Here is a 21,543-nt window from a genome sequence, read left to right as displayed (position 1 = left end):
TGGCGTTACAAGATTAAGTAAACACTCTTCAGTTTAGAAGGAAACACTAGTCTGCCTATTCGCGGGCATTCAGCGAGCATCATCCAGCTCTTGTGTTTGTTGTCGGACTCGACTTTGCCGTGATAACGAGTCGGCCCTTTCCACCTCGTCGTATACACATATTTTGGTTTGGTTTGTTGTTTAACGCCGCACTCAGCAATATTCCAGCTATATGATGGCGGTCTGTAAATAATCGAGTCTGGGCCAGACAATCCGGTGATTGTCATCATGGGCATCGATCCACGCAATTGGAATATCGATGACATGCTTCAACCAAGTCAGCGAGCCTGACCACCCGATCCCGTTAGTCGCCTCTTACGACAAGCATAGTCGCCTTTTACGGCAAGCATGGGTTGCTGAAGACCTATTCTACCCCGGATCTTCACGGGTCCCGAGTAATTATGGATTATCAGTTAAGAGTTCATAAATTGTGTTCCGAGCTAACATTCAACATTAATTCACGAGGGAAAGAGAAGAACGGTAATTCCGAGTAGATTATTCTGTATATTACCATCAGTATACATCACTATCAAGCGAGTGAGAAAACAACAGAACTCTAAATATAGATGCACGAAGTGAAAGGACATTCTATTTCAGTTTCTCGCGTAAGGTTCGTGAAGAAAAAGGCATGTTTATATGATATTTAGATTTACAAAGTTGTAACTCGAGATCATGAAGGTGCAAGGGAAGACTGCACGGAAAAAGACATTGACAGCACAACTTAAACAGTCGTGCTTATCTCATCAACGAGAACCGAGCTGCATGCTGAATCATATGGAACGTCACATACGTAAGCCCCGAGTGTTGGCACAAGCCTGTATGGAAGTTATCAAGCCACGTGTTGCGCGCTGGACTGGTCTCAACAATAATACACCCATCTTGATTTCGTATCAAAGGCCAGTCTATTTGGAAAATTAGCCCAAAGGCCAAGCTCGTCTTGATGACTTGCAGGCATTCGCGAGCCTCAGGTGAAGTCTTAATGTCGGGGAGGCTTTCCTCTGGGATTGGCGGGGAGACCCTGTCACCTCTTATCTCGTACAGATGAAAATGTCTTATTCACGTAATCCACATTTTGAGGAGATAGACTGATTTATCATTTGTGTATCTGAAAAACTGTTTGCTGTCAGTATCCTAGCAGGTTCGGGTCTGAAATCTAAATTAGCTTTTTTCCTTAAAATGAAGCCAAGCTGTCTTCGGTAATGATGATATTGCTATCCCAAGAGCTTGACACAGAGAAATGTGTAAAATAGCACATGGAGACTATTTTAGAAGTACATGTACGATATATTAGCAGGAAAATCGCTCCTGGAATTTGTGATGCAGAAACATGACTTGTGTCTCACTCTGATGACGAGCCTATAAGATTGTGTTATGGGATGAAGTTATGTCGCCATTAACCAGCCTGCACTCTGTACAGGTTTAGATATCCGGCATGTGGACGTGGTTGAGGCACTGAGTAGAGACAGGACAATGCGGAGACTGGAGTATCAATGGTGGTTAGTTTTAAAGTTCACTGTCTCACTCAGTGTCAGACTGACCTGTGTGTGGATGTCACGCCTTATACACCGACACCAGTTCACAAACAGGGCCAGTAGTAGACATTATAATAACACCATGAACGCAACAGCGTAGAAGGGAAGGTTTACTAACCTTGTGGATTTAATTTGGTTATATACACTAATTATACCGCTCGAGAATGTAATGTCAGAAACTTGTGTAATTCAGGTGCATTTTCCTGCAGTTTTATTACATCAAAGTTCGACAATCTTCTTACGGGTCCAAGATTAGACTAACATATAGTCTCTGAAATGAACATATCGTACAAAAAAAACAGTTGTTCAGTTATCTTAATAAAAATATAATAAAAAGGGAGCCCAGTGATTCTCTTCATTTTCAGATACTGCAGTAATCTAGACTTGCCAAACATTATAGACTTGCATGGGCTGTAGTTGATATATTTGTATCAGGGTCTGTAAGACAGACTAGTCCAAGATCAGATTTAGAGTAATCGTTGATTTAGGCCTTCAGCCTCAGTACTCCAGTCAAACCAATGGTTGATAGTAGCATGGTCGACTATATTAGTCGGCTCTTTCCGCAGGCGTCATGTATTTGTGGCCTTTTCTGGCCCGAAATGTTCTCAGAGGGATTTATATTTGATACAAATGAAAACAAGTCCCCAGGCTGTTTTTATATCCCGTCGTGTATACAAAGATACGAGATGGTGAATAAAAAGGAACCTCGCGCGGACTTTCGTCTGGCAAAAGATTCAGAGGAATATATAGCAAGATGACGTGCACATCTTCCAGAATGCTATCAATATGAGAAGGGCCCAGGTACAATGTTTGGCAATCGTTATGCCGCAGGTGGGAAACTGGATCTAGCCCTGCGAGAGATAGGGAAATATGTGTACACACAAGTCATGACCAATGGTGCCAGTCATTACAACGGAGCACTAAAGTTATCATGAAGTTGAAGATTCCCTGCGGGTATGCAAAAGACAAACAATATGGAGTTGGTAGACGAAATTCATCAATATCAGAAAATGCAGCCGGAGTAGGGTCGCCTTGTGCTTGAAGCGTTCACTCGTCACCCGAAGATCCGTGTTCGATTCCCATGTCATATGTCTGATATTGATAATCCACATTTACGTATTACCTGCTCAGAGGTAGATATTCGGCCCCAAGCCAGATGAAAATAACAGTAAAAATTCCCAATTCCTCAGATTTCATGAAAATACGAATATTAAGAAAAGTAAATTTCTAAAAATATCACATTATTTTCCCAATTTGCCTGCCAAGGGCACTAAATTTGGAATTATATATATATATATATATATATATATATATATATATATATATATATATATATATATATATTCCTGCTCTAAATATTTCACGTCATCAGTTTATAGTAGCCTATAAATAAAGATCATTCAGTCAAAAGTCAAGGTACTGCATCGCCAACAACATATATGAACAGCCTTTACACGGTCACGAGGCGACCCTCCACGTACTCCAGATTACAACACAGCGTGATGTATTGAAGGACTTATTGGAAAAGGTCTATAAGGTCTATTTGATAGTGATTCATAATCACATGCTTATGATATAGTCGGAATCGCACAGTCGACTGTTTTTAGCAAAGATTTCTTATGAATATGGAAATTGTCACTTTTATTCATAGAAGGTGATTTAGATAATATTGGCCTTGTGGTCAGTGAAATGTTTTTCCATAGCCAGTAAAGCCAGCCGACGTCCATGTAAGCTACCACACGTTCCCTGACTCCGTGCCGTCACATGCTGCCTTGTGGCCAAGTCGCGGGGAGTGCTGAATCAAATGTCAGGTTGCTCGCCTTCCTTCAGTCTGTCTTACAGACCCGGATACAAATATATATATCAAATACAGCCCATGCAAGTCTATAATGTTTGGCAAGTCTAGATCACTGCAGTATCAGGAAATGAAGAGTCACTAGGGTCCTATTTATTATATTTTTATTAAGATAACTGAACAACTGTTTTTTTCTGTACGATATGTTCATTTCAGTGACTAGATATTACTCTAGCCTTCCTTCCTCCTCGATTACACTGTATACTTATCATAAACACCCTTGTGCCATATCATGTGGGTCCAGTTCGAATGGCGCGGTGCTAAAAACAGCACTCCAATCAAACTACTCAAAGCGAGATGTGGCAAGTTACTGATAAGAGACATAGAGGTGGTGACGTCACTTCCAAAACGAGGCTACGGTGGTGAATGGGTGCAGGGTCTGTACCATAATGAAATGGAGACATAGAATCCATTGACCAGAATCCTAGATTTATCACTGCATCAGGAAGTGGGTATACGAGCTTGCAATGAACACAGTGAATTAGCCGCTAAGTTCCATTTTTAACTTCTTGTCAGTACCAGTTGGGACCGCATCCGTGGTCCGGTGGATATATCGTACGTATGTCCGGTATAAAAGATGGCACTTGTTGTTACCCTGCCTGGCTCTCAACAAGGACTGGTTGGCTCGTAGTCAGTGTACTGTGCCTGAGTTGTTTATGATACCCTGGTATCCATGTTAAATTGCAGCATGGCATCTTAGAGGGCTAGCAGTAAAAAAAACCCAAAAAACACACGCCGCTAAATATGTGCAATAATCTTGAACGCAAAACTAAACTCCATTTTACCCCACTCAGTACCAGTTGAACATGTCATTACAAATTACTTCCAGAAGCTAGTCATTATCATGGACCGATGACGGGTACACATGGTACAGATGATATTTGTTTTTATTCCGTAATAAGAAATCAAATTACTGATAAGATAACTATGAAAACGGGTTATCTATTGTGAAGATGAAGTTCCACTATCTGTGATCACTCTTATCAACGTATCGATTACACCGCTCCCTGGAATTATTCGAATAGTATTCAACATAGATAGCTCGCGCATGCAGAACTGTTACAACATGTCGAGATGTCCTATCAATATTACACTCCAGACTCGGACTCCGCTGAACTTTGTGTGGGTAATTAAAACATAGGTGTGCGCCAAGGCAAGACTGGGCTAATGTCACACGGTCACTAGGCAGCCAAGTGACCCAGTGTGTTGCCTTAAACAATATACTGGAGGGTATGATAAATCGATAATGTGGATTATACCCGTCTCCGACCCTCAATGGTGTTGGTGAGGCAGTCAAAGCCGAACATACATTCACATAGAGGTTTCAAATACAGGAACGTTCATGGACAGAGAACACACACACATATCATACATACTGAGAACATACGTACACAGAGAACATACGTACAGAGAACACACTACACAGGGAACATTCGTACATAGGGAACATGTGGACACATAACATACACACACGGGGAACATGCGTACACAGAGAACATACGTACACAGAGAACATACATACACACAGAACATACGTACACAGAGAACATACGTACACAGGTAACATACGGACACATAACATACAAACACGGGCAACATACGTACACAGAGAACATACATACACAGGGGTCATGTGGACACATAACATACAAACACGGAGAACATGCGTACACAGAGAACATACATACACACAGAACACACTACACAGGGAACATTCGTACACAGAGAACATTCGTATACAGAGAACGTACGTACACAGGTAACATACGTACACAGTGAACCATCCCGACTGTACCAATATGTTGGCCGGATGTGGGGCATACGGGGAAAACAACGATCTCATTTTGTATATAATATTATATAACCCTCATCCCTGACTCATTCCATTCCGGCGACAATGACAAATTACGGGAGCAGGGCGACATGTTACCGGTTTACATTACGTATATCAAGAATGATGCATCATAGTTTTAAAGAATCATCCATCGATCATAGTTTATATGAATAAAGGGTTTCTCTGTGAAGTGCATTTTTTCTCGGACGGTAACGACTTGAGCCACTAGTTATAAAACAATCTTCAACTCTACATTATATGATCGCCCAGAAACACAATAACAATTTCAGTGTAGTTAGTAATTGAACTTGTATCAGTTGTCCTGGAGGGACATTACTTCACAAGTCACAGTTTCTTCTGAACACATTACTCAATTCAGTGATTGTCATACAGTACACACATTTAGGTCCTGGCCACGTAGACACATTGCAAAACGACTATATCTTTTTTTTTATGACGAGATTTCTACGAAGACTGTTATCGGCAACAGTTCAGTACAAACACAACGTGTGATTAGAAGCGTATACAGTTAGTATCGTGTTGAATCATCAACAAAAAAATTCACAAGGTCAGCGCAGAACCAGGACCTCGTGGGCACTGCATGTATCATATACAGGCTGAAGACCCGTGACGATCCGGGTAGAATAGGTCTTCAGCAACCCATGCTTGCCGTAAAAGGTGACTATGCTTGTCGTAAGAGGCGACTGACGGGATCGGGTGGTCAGGCTCGCTGACTTGATAGCGTGGATTGATGCTCATGATATTAATCACTGGATTGTCGGGTCCAGACTCGATTATTTACAGACCGCCGTCATATAGCTGGAATATTGCTGAGTGCGGCGTTAAACAACAAACCAATAACAACCAACAGGCTGAAACATGGTGCGTCATAAACGCATTTCCACCTGGACACCGCGTGTATCAAAAAGTACATAGCAATAAATGACACCGCTGTTCGGCTATGTAGCTGGTGTAAGGGAGAAATGTCAAGCAGCACTGTTCTGTTTGTGTACCCCAGCGTCCAGCTATCTACAACCGACTGCTATATGATTCATGTTGTTAGATGAGCGAGTCACATGAGCGTTCCAAAACAAATGTCATGTAAATGGCAGCGGGCTGTAGCTAGATGCAGTCAGTGTTGTAGCGTATGCTCTGTCCCTGACACTTCTACATGTTCAACATGCCCAGCGCCACGCTGAATGAAACATTAGAAGTGTCTATCTGTGGGTGCAGGGCTCATGGCATCTATAGATTGGTACAGTTCCAGCCTTGGTCAGGATGCTCTAGACAAACTGGCAAGAGCGGCTCTCAAACTCAAAATCAGTTGTTTACGCCCAAAATCTGTTAACACACATACCGTATTCGACATAATAAGCGACCCGCTCTAAAAAGCGCCCACGGCGATATTTGCAAATATATTGACTCGTGAACAATCCCAATTAGCACCCTTTGCGATTGATCAATGTACACAATACTTATTTATTCGCGGATAATACGCACTCGTGTGTTATGTGCACTCTTAACTATGGGCAATTAAATTCTGGAAAAGTATATCTCTGGTATATAAACATTTCAGGCTGTCAGCATGAACCACGAAATTTATCTTTCAACTCTTCAACTCTGTTTTTTTTTTTTTCGAAAAAATAATATTCTGATAAGAGCCGCCTATTTCTAATTTTGAGAGCGCCCTGGCGCTTATTACGTCGAATATGGTATTGGTATTTATTACCTCTCCGGTGGTTGAGAATTTGGTTCGGTAAAAACGTCCCACACCGTGTTACATGTACTTAATCGAGTCTGGGACCTGTGAAGATCCGGGGTAGAATAGGTCTTCAGCAACCCACGCTTGTCGTAAAAGGTGACTATGCTTGTCGTAAGAGGCGACTAACAGGTTCGGGTGGTCAGGCTCGCTGACATGGTTGATGCATGTCTCCGTATCCCAATTGAATAGATCGATGCTCATGTCAATCACTGGACTGTCTGGTCCAGACTCGATTATTTACAGACCGCCGTCAAAGAGCTGAAATGTTGCGGAGTGCGGCGTTAAACAACACAAATAAACAAACAAATCGAGTCTGGGTGTTGGGTAGCGTGGGTACAGGGGGCCAAACACGCAAATCCAAGGCCCCGTTCCACAAAGCGATCGTAGCACTGCGACATTCGTATGTCTATGGTTAAGTTTGCGAGTTACGATCAACTTGGCCATAGGATCGCTTTGGGGAACCGGGCCTTGGAGATCTTTTAGTTATATAACATTTTTCACGAAACCTTCTAAAATGAACAGCTATGTTGCACATGCTTAGCTGAAAAAACATGGCGAACAATTGGTTAAAAGAAGAAATCATCGGAAGTTGTCCTTTCAGGGACATCTGAATTTGATCTTTTAAACGTCCAAAGAAGTGTGGAAACATTGTGACAAAACCGAAATGTGTTATAATCAGCCTTGAACCGCAATCTTTGAACTCACTCACTCTAACTAACTGCATGTGTCGAAACGATGTAAGGCTACAGTCTAATGTTTGCTACAATTTTAACCGTATTATCTGTAACTCTTCGATTACCACGAACAGGTGACCTTTCACAGAAAATCAGCATCGCATTGTCTTCAACATTCCGCCGCAGCCAAAGATAAGAATAGTATGTGGTGAAAAATAGCGGTGGATGTTTTTTTTTTCTAAGTAGGTGGATGCAATCGCAATAGGCCCACAACGTATAATAGCAGACCATGTATCGGTTGCTAAACAGGACCCCTGTCCAACCCGGTGATTTTACGACTGCTTCTGTAAAAACGTTGATCACCCAAACTCGGCCATCTGTTGCAATTTACGAACAAATTATCACTTCAGCGAATTTTCTTCAGCCACATTTATCAGTAGACATTATATCAAACCAATATGTCTATGGTGAACTCCTCTCTGCAACCTCCTCTATTAAATGCCATCTGACAAAATAAACAGGAGCCAGAGGTTAATGTGCCATTGTATTGTTTAAGCTGAATGCATGACACAACCACAGCCATGCTCTGGCAGATGTGTTAAACCCAACGGTAATGGCATCCATCTGCATCGCCTTGCGGTCCGGTGCAATATTCCTACCACAGCTCATTGATAAAACAGAGCCCTCACTCTAACTGGGTGACATGGTTTATGCATCAGAATGACTCAACCCCCAAATTGTATAGGTTTACAGTTATTTCAATAACCTATTACTTCTATATGAAGGCCGCATTATCAATTTCAGCAAGGTGGGAAGACAGCTGTGCTGTGAGTCATGTGGTTTATTAGACCTTGTTTATTATCAATAATATGTTTGTGTGAGCAGGAAAATAGGACACACCAGGCAACCAGTATACAAAGCAGATAAGTCAAAAAATACACAATAAAGACAAACGCTTACTTGGGAAGCAATAATTAGTCAGTGTGCAGGGGTTGAGTGAATGTTATTTTATGCCTCAGTCAAAAAAACCAGTTCAGGCGAATATAATAGAATATCACAATTACCAATAGAGGCACACACATAGGTGATATTTTTTGAGTAATTCTCTCTGAGCATCTAAACGTTTACTAATGCATATTGGCTGGCTTGTCCCAAACGTTGTCATTGCTTGCAGAGTCCGAAAGTCCCATAGTAACGTGACATCATAAATGAAGATGAAGTCATCTATTGTTGAATAGGTCTTCAGCAACCCATGCTTGCCTTAAAGGGCGACTATGCTTGTCGTAAGAGGCAACTAACGGGATCGGGTGGTCAGGCTTGCTGACTTGGTTGATGCATGTCATCGATCCCAATTGCATGAATCAATGCTCATGATATTAATCACTGGATTGTTTGGTCCAGACTCGATTATTTACAGACCGGCATCACAGAGCTGGAATATTGCTGAGTGCATCATTAAACAACAAACCAACCAAACAATCACGTAATGTGAGGTTGTTCCAACAACTGGCCGACTATGCTGTTCCGTTTCCACTCGGGTCAGGAAACCGACATCTCTCTTCATCTTCTCAGAAGAAATTGGTGATATAAATTATAAAGAATAACCAACTCGCAACTCAGCATTACAGATTATCTGTTACTCTTGAATAAACGCTGAATGTTCCTCAGTAATTGTCCCAGAAATGCTTGAAAAAAATATGTATGTATTTTGGCGGGGACGAGTCCAAATGTACTACCCGGGTACCCGCTGTTGGTCTCAAGAAATAGGTACAAATGACTGATTGGGAATAGTTTGACTGTAGCCGTGGCAAAAGGTATTTAGATACTCGTATAAAACGATCTGGTTATGCATACACTGAAGTTGGCTGGAGTTTTATGTCTATTCAAACATATAAGTGAGTGAGTGAGTTTGGTTTTACGCCGCTTTTAGCAATATTCCAGCAATTCACGGCGGGGGACACCAGAAATGGGCTTCACACATTGTACCCATGTCGGGAATCGAACCCGGGTCTTCGGCATGACGAGCGAACGCTTTAACCACTAGGCTACAAGACCGCCCCTCAAACATATAAAGTGACATTAGTCCCTTATAGTGTAAGTACTAACCATGGGTAGTCCTGTGGGTATCCGGGTCCTACTCAGGAACCCTCTGACCCGAGTACCCGAGTTACCTGTGCCAGCCCTAGTATGTATGTATACATCAGACAGTTTGTATGTAGTCTGTCTGCCACAAGAAATACATTGTTGCAAGGTGAGTTTTTTTCTAAAAAATATATATTAACACCCATAATTTCATTTAAAAAATATCCGAATTTGCAGCTGTAGTGGAAAAAATATCTAGTCTCAACATTTCATCTGTGATAAACATGACTGTACTACGTACCCATGAATTTGTTAATCCTGAATTTTGTTAATACAGACAACTTTATTGGGGACTCTACTGTCCAGATAAATGAGGTCTCACTGTATAAACAAAAGACATTAAGTCTATCAACATTGTAACAATGGTTGACAAGCATGTGTCTCTGACCTCATATCAGCGTTAGAAATTGGCACTAGTCCTGTAGTCCTTGCCAAACTGTCCAATAGTTAAGGTATCATAAGGACTAGTAGAAATTTGCCATATTTAAGGGTTTTGCCCCATGTTATCATTGTAAGGACTAGTGGACTAAAAATGTTAGTTTCTACCACTGCATATGGTGTGTCACATAGTGTTTCATAGCCCAACCCCGTGTTTTGGCACTGTTTTCAAAAGGTGTTAGTGTTAATACATAATCTCTTGTCAGCTGAGCTGACTGAAAGAATCAAGCTTAAGTCTCCGACTTTTGCAAATACAAAAGTACAGTTAATTTCCAATAGCATTCGGTCACTGTGCTCAAACAGTAACATGAATGATGCCTCATTAGAATGCAACATCAAGGATATAGATTACCTATGTGGGATTATTCAGATATCTATGGAAGCAGAGCTACAGATAAGCAGCGTATTTGCATAAAATACCCCTTAAAAACATTGAAAACCCAATTATGCGTACAGAAACGCATGCATTAAATGAAAAATTAAAATGTATATTAAAACAGCTTAGGTAAATACCCAATGAAGCTCTTTCAGCATGCGTACAAAGGAGCTAATTTCCGAAACAATTACAAGCTAATTTACTTTCCGAGTCAAGCCTATATATATACATCTAAAACATTTCATTTTTTTTAAATCTTAAAATCTTCACTAATTTGGGGAAAAACCCAATAGAGTGATGAATTGATGAGTGAAAAAATATTGGTTACCCAATGAAAATATAATAACCCAATTAAAATAGAAACCCTAGAGTAAAAACTTTATTACTCAAAAAGTTATCTGGAGATCTGTATCGAAGCAATGATACTATCATCTGCGTAGATGATACTACTCACATCTACGTAGAAGATACTCTCATCAACGTCTATGATATTATAATCTAGGTAGAAGACAGTATCATCTACTAGTACATCAAATTATCGACTTGTGTAACAATATTTTCTCGAGTTACTAATAGTCTCAGGTTAGTTTACATAATCTCTGGCTTAATTAGTCACGACCAACTTGTTTGACTTCCTACCTTAAAATGTCTGTATTCGGGTACATTGTACTATCTAAACTTTGATTAAAGTAAATCTTCATTTCAATGTGTGGAAGTTACTAAAGAAGGACACATACCGCACTCTCTTACAACCGTAATAAAGAGAGGAGAGCACAAAATGTTCTCCAAACAACTATAGGTCATTATTCAAAGCTTTAGCAAAATTATGTATCAACCTTAACATGGTTTAAGTCGGAGGAATAACTCGATTGTGTTGATTCTCATGATTTCTCCAATACAGAAATTATTAGATGTAAGAGGTAAAAGTACCGTAAAACATGAGTTTCACTCAAACTATGAAAAATTTGAGAAACTAATACTTGCCATCATCCTATGAATCACTGAGGGTAATTATGCAGTTGTTTTAATTTTAGTGCTGAAATTTGAAATTTGAAATGGTCTCAGTATGTTGCAAAAGGCCAAATGAAAATAGACGGCCAACATTCTCCCTAACATTTAATCAAATTAACAGTTTTTAAGTTGGTTGGTTGGTTTGTTCTTTTCACTGGCACTCAGCAATATTCCAGCTATAAATAAATAATCGAGTCTGGACCAGACAATCCAGTGATTGACATCATGAGCATCTATCCACACAATTGGGATCGATGACATGCATAAACCAAGTCACCGAGCCTGACCAACAGATCCCGTTAGTCACCTCTTACGACAAGCAGTTTTTAAGCAATCACCTTCATTGATAGATGAAAGTATTGTCTAAGTAGATAATTTTCTTTCAGACTGTGGCACTAATACACTTCCATAGAAATGCATGAATCATTTTTCTGCAACTTTTTATTAATCAAATCGAATACACCAGATCCATCCTCTCAGATCCATCCTCCGGTTGTAGTGACCTGGCCAGTTTTGTGTGACACTGACCTCATAAATATCGACAGATTTTGCTGACTATAAAACACAATCTGTGTTTCCATGACATATATATTTAAGTACTGATTGATTGTCAATATTGATCCAAAATCTACATCTAATGTTGAAAACATGAAAGAGGATATGCTTGCATGGATGTGTATCAGACCCACAAAAATGGACTGACTTACACATACTTCTGATCCCGGGCCCCGTTCCACAAAGCGATCATAGAGCCTATGCTAAATAATGGGAGTTAAGATCATCTTAGCGCTACAATCGCTTTATGGAACAGGGTCAAGTTCCAAATACTTGGGTACTGGCAACTATAACATTGTACAAGTACTTGTCACCCCGTGAAGATTCCGGGGTAGAATAGGTCTTCAGTAACCCATGCTTGTTGTAAAAGGGTGGTCAGGCTCGCTGACGATGGTTGATACATGTCATCAATCCCAATATCGATACTGATGATATTAATCACTGGATTGTCTGGTCCTGACTTGATTATTTACAGACCGCCGCCATATAGCTGGAATATTGCTGAGTGCGGGTTAAACAACAAACCAACCAACCAACAAGTAGTAGTCAAGTACATACACAACAGATACATTTTTCCTGAATTTAATTTCCCGTATTTAAGGGTGCGTATAGCACACGTGTGTGTATTTTACACGAATAAATAAGTCTTGTGTACATTGATCAGTTGGGAGGGTGCTAATTGGTTTTGTTCACTAGCCAATGTATTAGCAAATATCACTGTGGGCGCTTATTAGAGCGAGGCGCTTATTATGTTGAATACGGTACATCACAAGATTTCATCCTGCATCTCAGATGCCATAAGCTACTAGAAATAAGGGCGAAATTAGGATGGTAAATTGAGTTAATCAGATTGAAGTGTATTTCCCGGAGCAGGGTATTAGTCATCAAAAATATTGACACTGTCTCCACAAACACGACTATTTCTAAGAAGAAGCACAGCTGCTATACATGTAGATATAGATATCAATCGTTATGTTCTGGCTGTTAACTTGGGTGCTGACACCACTCTAGCACAGTGATATATGTAAATATACAGGATCAGATTCAAGGGCACGCTCACAGTTGTAACTTGGCCCTACATCTGTATTTCCATGGTTAGCATTTGACCCTCTCTCTTACCCAGAGCTCCATGCGGCCAGCATAGTGCCTCTGCCACAGGCCAGCGCCATGTGACGATGTGTCACATCATACACCGTCCATTCAAGATATTGAATATGTTTTTAATCTGTTTCATTTTTGACAAGTCTCATATCTAGATAAACATATGTCATGAAATGGTTAACTTTCATTGAGAAAATATCCTAAATCGTGAAAACTATTTCCATTTGCGTAGCTATCCTATGTTTACATTGGTTGTACGGCTCCACGTGCTGTCATCGAAGCCCCACTGAGAGCATGCGATGCGGTCACTTTGATGTATAAATATGTATTGTCATGCAACTCACTGTCACAGTTGTAGTAGCATATTTATATAATTATGCAAAACAATATGCCAAGTGCCCCTAAATACTTGCATTAGTGAGTTCTATTCTATTTTCTGAAAAAAAAGCGTGTTTGTTTACAAACAAGAGAAAAGTCCGGTCACGTGATATGCAAATTAGCCTGTGGCAGTGGTGTTATGCTAAGTCATCACTGTGCCGGAGTGTGCATTTGACCCTCACCCTCTCAAACAAAATGAGTGAATGAGTGATTTGAGCTTAAGGTCGCTTTTGAACGATACTTCATATCACTGCTTGTGAACTTAATGTTGAAAGAATACCTGAACTGATGCACGGTACGGGGCTGACAGACCTAGAATCCTATACCCTGTTCACATGCCCCTCTATACATATACATGTGTGTAGAAACACATGTGAGTATACTTGTTGTGTGAACGCATTTATTCATGTGTGTATGTTTACACCAGGAGCAAATTTGCATCATGTCTGCAAATGTACATATAAATTTGCTCTGTGTGTATATGTTGCAATGTGAACGTAAGAGGATGATCTAATCAATATCTGTTCTTTTGCCGACACAAAACAAATTGTCAACTTTTATGTGTACATATATACAGAGTTGAGCAGAAAGTGTTTTCTTCTGGTTTCAATGAGTCATAACTTTGTGTACAAATTAAATCAAACACATGTTGCTTCATGCGAACATTTTCAGTGAAACAACTCTCTTCTCACTCAACTTTGATTGGAAAACAACCTGTTTTGTGTTGAAAGTTGTAAACAGACTGACGAATACGTATGCCTTACACAATTTACAACTTCATTTTCACACCTAAGTTGATTTCCATGTGAACGCATAGTAAATTTACACATACACACGTATGTATAGTTACACATGTAGAACATTTCTTACATAAGTAAATGTGCATGTGAACTGGGTAATATATAAACAAGTGTGAATCTGGGATCAGGGTGCGTTCCACAAAGGGATCTTAGCACTCCATTTGTCGTAAGTGTATGTTAATATATGGGAGTTACGATCGTCTTAGCACTGTGGAACAGGGCCCAGGAACCTGTTCCACAAAGTGATCTTAGCGCTAAGTTGGTCGTCACTCCCATACTTTATCATAGGCTTACGACCAATGTTGAACAGGGCCCTGACCCCATGATCAAACAATTCCTAAAGGTGCAACTCTTCACAGTGAGATGATCAAAGCATTTGCCTATAACTGTAAGCTTGTCTGTACACCAGGAGGTTGGTGGCGTGGAAGATAATGTGTGTTTCTCACCTGTCTGTTGGAGAGATCCCTCCCTCTCAGAGATGTCATCTTCTTCTGATGGTGGAGGGGCATGCTTCTTCTTCAGTCTGTCAAAGTACGTAACATCGGGCAGCCGCTGGATCTCAGCTGAAGGATGAGAAACATATCTAGTTGTGTGAATGTTGTGTGGGAAGGATGCATACAGGCAGGCTTAAGATTCAATCAGTTCACTTTCTTCTTTAAACTTTTGTTTAAACGCTGTTCAAGTTTTAAGATTCCCATCACATTTCACAAAAATGCCAAATGATCCTATCAAACATTTAAGAGAATGTGAAGGGTCCTTATTTTACTAATCTTCAAAGTGTGTAGCTAGTCCTGCTTGAATGAAACAAAAATGGTCACTATGTTTTCATTTCCCTTCAGTTTTATTCAGTACCAATTTGGCCATTGGGAACTGGTTCAGAATTATCGCCAATCTCATTAAAATAAGATCTTTGTTCTCACTACATCTAAACAAAGATCTGAGGATATCCCATTACGGGTCACGTCAGACAGACCTTGCCGAAACTTTGACCGACCAATGGAATGACCAATCAGAAGGCAACTTTTTCGTGCTTCACGACACTAATTTCAAATACGCTTCGAAACATATTTTGACAAATTCTCGATTACAAATTTGAAACCTGAACAAAAGAAGATTCTGGAATGGCTAATAGATGGTCTACATTGTATGGATTCAGTTGTTAAACCCTTAACTATCGTTCAGAGTTAAAGTTTTCGAGGTTGCATGATTAGAAATCACATTCCGACTGTCACTTTCATAATCTGGTAAGCGATGCTCTGATTGGTTGGATGAAAGGTCGTTCTGACGTGACCCTTAATGGGATGTCTTCAGATCTTTGTTTAGCGGTAGCGAGAACTGAGGTCTGATTTTAATGAGATTGGAATTATCGCCATCAAATACAACTCGTCAATGAGGACTACCACAGCATAATTTCAATCTCACTAAATCAGATCTTAGTTCTCGCTACCGCTAAACATAGATCTGAAGACATTCCACTGCGTGTCGCATCTTGTCACTATGACCTTTCATCTGAACAATCGATGCGTAGCGTACCAGATCAGGAAAGTGATGTAATGAAGTACACCTGTATCTGATGCCCTAACAGATATGTTTGGAGAAGCAAGATTTTCATAAACATTACACAGGTTGTATAAAATATAATATGTTTTATAATCATGCAACCTTAAAATAGTTACCACAGGATATTCCTAATGATGTTACAGGTTGTATGACTGATTCCGTCGAAATCATCGTCTATCTCTGTCTTCAATGTTATAAACATTTGAAACGGAAGAGACATTCATGCCCATGGGAAGTACTGCCAAACAATCTCAGCCATCTCTTAGACATTCCAAAGTTTTCTTTTGTTCAGCTTTGAAATTTTGAATTGATATATATATAGCGTAGTCTGGAATGGAATGAGACAGTTTGAAACTAGTGCCATTCAGCTCAAAGAAACTGGCTAATGTCAACATCTTATTTGTCATTTCATTGGTCTGTAAAAGTTTGCGGAAGGTCCTTGTGACGTGACCTGTAATGGGATGTTCTCAGGTCTTTGTGTTGTGGTAGCGAGCACGGAGATCTGATTTTAATGACATTGACACAATGGTCACAGGCCAGTGGACGAGTGTGAATTTTAAAGGCTGCCAACAGAAGGTTTTGAGAAGAAGAACAATATCAGTAAAACATCTGAAAATGTGCCTTACACACTCAGTATTAAGATTCAGGTTACTTTGTTTTTTCAAACAGTTCTCAGACAGAAATGACTTCACCCAAGAATAAAAAAACATTACCGTATTCGACGTAATAAGCGTCCCGCTCTAACAAGTGCCCACAGCGACATTTGCTAATATACTGGCTAGTGAACAGTCCCAATTAGCACCCCTTCTGATTGATCGATGTACACAAGACTTATTTATTTGTGTATAATACGCACTCGTGTGTTATATGCACCCTTAATTATGGGCAATTAAATTCTGGAAAAATATATCTGTCGTACATAAACACTTCAGGCTGTCAGCATAAACCACGAAATTTATCTTTCAATTTATTTTTTCACAATAAAAAAATATTCTAATAATTCTAATAAGAGCCACCTATTTCTAATTTTGAGAGCGCCCTGGGCACTTATTACGTCGAATACGGTATGTCATTAAATATTGGATGATGTCATACATGCAGGCTTCATTCAGTTTAGAATCCTACAATCTGTTTCGTCCGCCAGCAGTGTCAAGTCTACCTAAGACCATGCTTTGGCAGATATATATGACCACATCACAGTGTTGATAGAGTAGGTTGAAGGACTGGGACGAGTCCAAATTTACTACCCGGGTACCCACACCCCTATTACCCTACCGTACCCGGGTACCCGCTGTTGGTGTCAAGGGATAGGTACAAAATGTCCGATTGGGAATAGTTTGACAGTAGCCCTGGCAGAATATTTAGATATAAGTAGAAAACAATATGGTCATGCATACACTGAAGTTTACTGAAGTTTTAGCTTTGTTCAAACATATGTAAGTCAGAAGGAATGTGTTCATAGTCATGAAGAAATGTGAACATTAGAGACTTAAATTTGTAGTGTAACCATATAGTTATATAGTGAATTTTTGTTATGAAACAATATATCACGTGACATGGGGGATTTTAAGACTAGCCCAGGGGATGTGCATGTTGTTTAACACCGCATTCAGCAATATTCTACTGATGTGACGATGGCCTGTTCATAATTGAGACTGGCCCTGACAATCCAGTGATTGATATCTGGGTAACGTTATTTTTCAGGGCATTACCATTTGCAGTAGCCCCAGGTCTTCCAGTTGAAAAGACCGAGGGCTTCTGCAAATGATAATACCCTGAAAAATAGCATTACCGTTATTATAGCTAAAATGGATAGAGTTTGTAATCAAATAAAACTAAACAGTATCGGTTTTGAAACATTTAGTGCAATCAACTCGTATTTCACTGACCCACTTTTACAAATATGGAAACGCCATAGAACAAACCAGATGACATCACTATTGAACGTGACGTCACCTTTCCTATCCGTCACCTAACAACGGGCGTGATAATGGCCCATCGTCAAGCAATATGAGGGCATTATCAAGTTACAGTGGCCCGCTCTTTTCTGATAACATGAGAAATTTAATGATAATTCTATCCATTTTAGCTATAATATAAAGATCCACACCATTGGGGTACGATGCTATGCCATCAACCGAGTCACAGATTCTGACCACCCTGTTAGATCGGAATATGGCCCAGATGACACAACGATGATATCTTGTGGTTGTTTATTTGAATAGATACAGGTAAGTGTGTATCGCGTGTCCAGTCGTTTGAGAATATTATCATTTCATCGATGTATTGATGAATCGTGACATCCCTAGACGTTACTCTATCATGAACTGTGATGTCATGTCTACTGCATCACATTGCTTCAGCATCTTTATCTGAAGAAGATTTTAAAAAAATGAAAAAATGTTTTAGATGTATATAACTGTTCTAAAAAAATAAGCTTGACTTGGAAAGTAAATTAGCTCGTAATTGTGTTTCAGAAGTTTGCTCCTTAGTACACATGCTGCAAAACCTTCATTGGGTATTTACACGAGCTGTTTTTATACATTCGAGTTTTTCATTTAATGCATGCATTTCTGTATGCAAGTTAATTGAAAGTAATTGGTGTTTTGAATATTTATTTATTTTCTTCTTCTTTTTTTTTCTTTTTCTTTTTTTTTGGGGGGGGGGGGGGGGGGGGGGGGGGGTATTTTATGCAAATACACTGCTTATCTGTAGCTCTGACATTTGAATGGAATGCTACATTTTTCCACTCAGCTTTCTGCAGGATTTTATTGATGACATTGGTGTGTATGTGTGTGTACTATTTCTTTCAAACAAGGGAATATTCAGACCAACTCACCATTTCTCTCGACAAGTTTTTCCTCCAGGTAGACTGCCGCAAATTCATACACATTTTCCGGCATCCCCCTGATGATGCTGCGTGCCATACGCTCCAGGTAATACTGGAAGCCGAGGGGCAGCTTATTCCGCCAGTACGTTTTCTCTGCAACGTTCATGGTGCCAGAGGGTGATTGTCGTTGATTCGGTGAATGTATTCTGTGTTTATGGTGCTCACTATAGGGAGAACTCATGGTAGAATCTGTTGAAGACAAAGTATTTAATCGAACATTGGCAATATTCATGATGAACATGCGGAGGGGGCTGTGAAAGTATTGGGGTACAGATGCTTTTCCCCGGACACCTACCGTTTTTGACGTAATAAGCACCCAGATCGCTTTCAAAATTAGAAATAGGGGGCTTTAATTAGAATACTATTTTCTTTTGTTTTTTAACAGAGTTGAAAGATAAATTTGATTAATCGGAAAGGAGTGCTAATTGGGACGGTTCACTAGCCAATATATTAGCAAATATTGCTGTGGGCGCTTATTACGTCGAAAACGGTATATCTGCCATGTTTGTTTCAGGCTTCTAATATACCATATTTGACACAATAAGCGTCCAGGGCGCTCTTAAAACTAGAAATAGGGAGTTCTTATAAGAATTAAATTTTGGTGACAAAAAAACAAAAAACAGAGTTGATCGTAAATTTTGTGGTTTATGCTGACAGCCTGATATGATACAAAAGAAAAGTCTGTGTGTATTATACACGACAGAATTGAATTGCCTATAATTAAGGGTGCATATAACACACGAATATTATAAGCGAATAAATAAGTCTTGTTTACATTGATCAATTGGAAGGAGTGCTAATTGGGATTGTTCACTAGCCAATACATTAGCAAATATTGCTGTGGGCGCTTATTACGTTGAATATGGTAGTCACATGCAACTGCGTTTACGATTTGAAAAAAGGGCAACAAAGCTCAACATAAGTAGAAAACATTCCTTTGCTTTCATTTGTATGGTTTACTATAAGACCTCAAAATAGAATGTCAACTCAATCCATAAACATTGAAAATTGAACATCATAAAAGTACTGGAATATAGAAGTTTCATAATGGTGTGTGACAACCTTATCAACGACTTCCATCGGGGCCACATTTCAACAAACCAAACATCATTATTAACTTTGATGTGGGGATTGGGCAGAGGAGAGGGGCAGCAAAAAATGGCATCTGAAAAACTTTCATTTTAAAGGAAGGAGCTTGTGCACATCCCTACATCCCTTACCAAAATGGCAGATAGTGAACGTAGGTGCCTGGACGATACACCAACTGTGCAATCCGATATGTATCACGATACCTTGTTCACGATCTGATATGTATCACGACACTTGCGTGTACTTTTTTTTGTGGTGTGTAAGCCATTGCACATTGACGATTTACAGTCGATAATGTCAAGGATGGTGCGATGAATGAAAATATTTATCTTTTCACTACTAATAATTTTCGCTACAAATTGGTGTTTGGTTTAACAGTTATTAAAGAAAACATGTAAGGTAAAAATCAATGTTTTTTACTTAGTGTGCGACTGTGATCAAGAAGTAAGAAACCACCAATGCATCTGTGTATCAAGCCCACTACTCGTGGTCGGTAAACTGCATTCTTGACAAAGTAGAGACAATTTATGGATAATTTGTCCATAAACTGTCTCTACTTTGTCATCTGTCAACTTCTATGTAATGCCTATCAAACAATTCAGTAAGAGGGTGGGCGCCATTTAGTGTTGTTTCATTTTATCAATGACCAAGGTTGAAACCGTTCTTACTACGGTAAGACTTCCGCCCTTATCCCCCATCCAAAAATAAAATATAATTAAAAGGATTGAGCGGCACAATCGACATATATTACTTTTGGAGGGGGGATACAGGTGGAATTCGCAAGCTCGGAGGTTCACACAGTTTAACCAGCGCTTTTAAATCGTTCACACTTCAATGAACCCATCCAAACTGACGTTCAATTCTTAAAAATTTTAAAGTGAATTGTGATAATTTTGGCAAATATACACAGTATTATACTTGGTGACAGAAATAAACAAAGATTTTGTCTATTATTGTGTAATCAATATACAAAAAGAGCTTTGTCATTTACAACTTGACAGATATGAAAAAGAATTTGGTAAGAAAATCCTTGTGCAGTTGTGGATTCAGACTGTGAACATGTCAATTTCTTTGAAAATATTGTAATAAAAATACTGTTTATACTGCGAATTGTGTTGGTAGGGATAGAAGGTGTTCTGAAAATAAAGAATATATCGTAACGAGTCGCATTAGGCCGTGTAATAACACTGTCAATTGTGAGTGGGGGAATCATGAGAGTTGGAGTGTTATTTTGAGTTTTGAATATGCCGCCTAAATAAGCTATCTGCGGGATTATGACAATGAATGATGACACGCAAAACAAAGTCAACCACACAAGTGCGCAGTCTTCTAGATAAATGGATGTAAATACACACTTACCATCATTGATTCAGAGGTGTGTGAATTATCACCACAATATTTGTATCTGTGTTTCCAGGTTAACGCCCGTTATTGACAATGACGTCACAATATTTTATAGACCAGCAGCGAAAATGTGTTTCTTAAAAAACAATAATATTATTACAAT

At 39.5% G+C, this 21,543-nt stretch overlaps 1 protein-coding gene across 1 annotated transcript; it reads right to left on the bottom strand.

Moving 5' to 3' along the window:
- Positions 1-11,046: 11,046 nt before the first annotated feature.
- Positions 11,047-21,464, bottom strand: LOC139457408 (uncharacterized). Its single transcript, XM_071238808.1, has 4 exons — positions 21,396-21,464; positions 18,897-19,136; positions 14,944-15,060; positions 11,047-11,150 (listed from the first exon to the last, which is right to left on the bottom strand). Exons 2-4 carry the CDS (start codon positions 19,126-19,128, stop codon positions 11,047-11,049), a joined length of 453 nt encoding a protein of 150 aa, XP_071094909.1. The 5' UTR covers positions 19,129-19,136; positions 21,396-21,464.
- Positions 21,465-21,543: the final 79 nt, after the last annotated feature.

Source organism: Haliotis cracherodii, unplaced genomic scaffold, assembly GCF_022045235.1.
Source record: "Haliotis cracherodii isolate W230 unplaced genomic scaffold, xgHalCrac1.p SCAF_12, whole genome shotgun sequence".
Classification (NCBI taxonomy): Eukaryota; Metazoa; Mollusca; class Gastropoda; order Lepetellida; family Haliotidae; genus Haliotis; species Haliotis cracherodii.
This window is presented reverse-complemented; position numbering and strand designations above follow the sequence as displayed.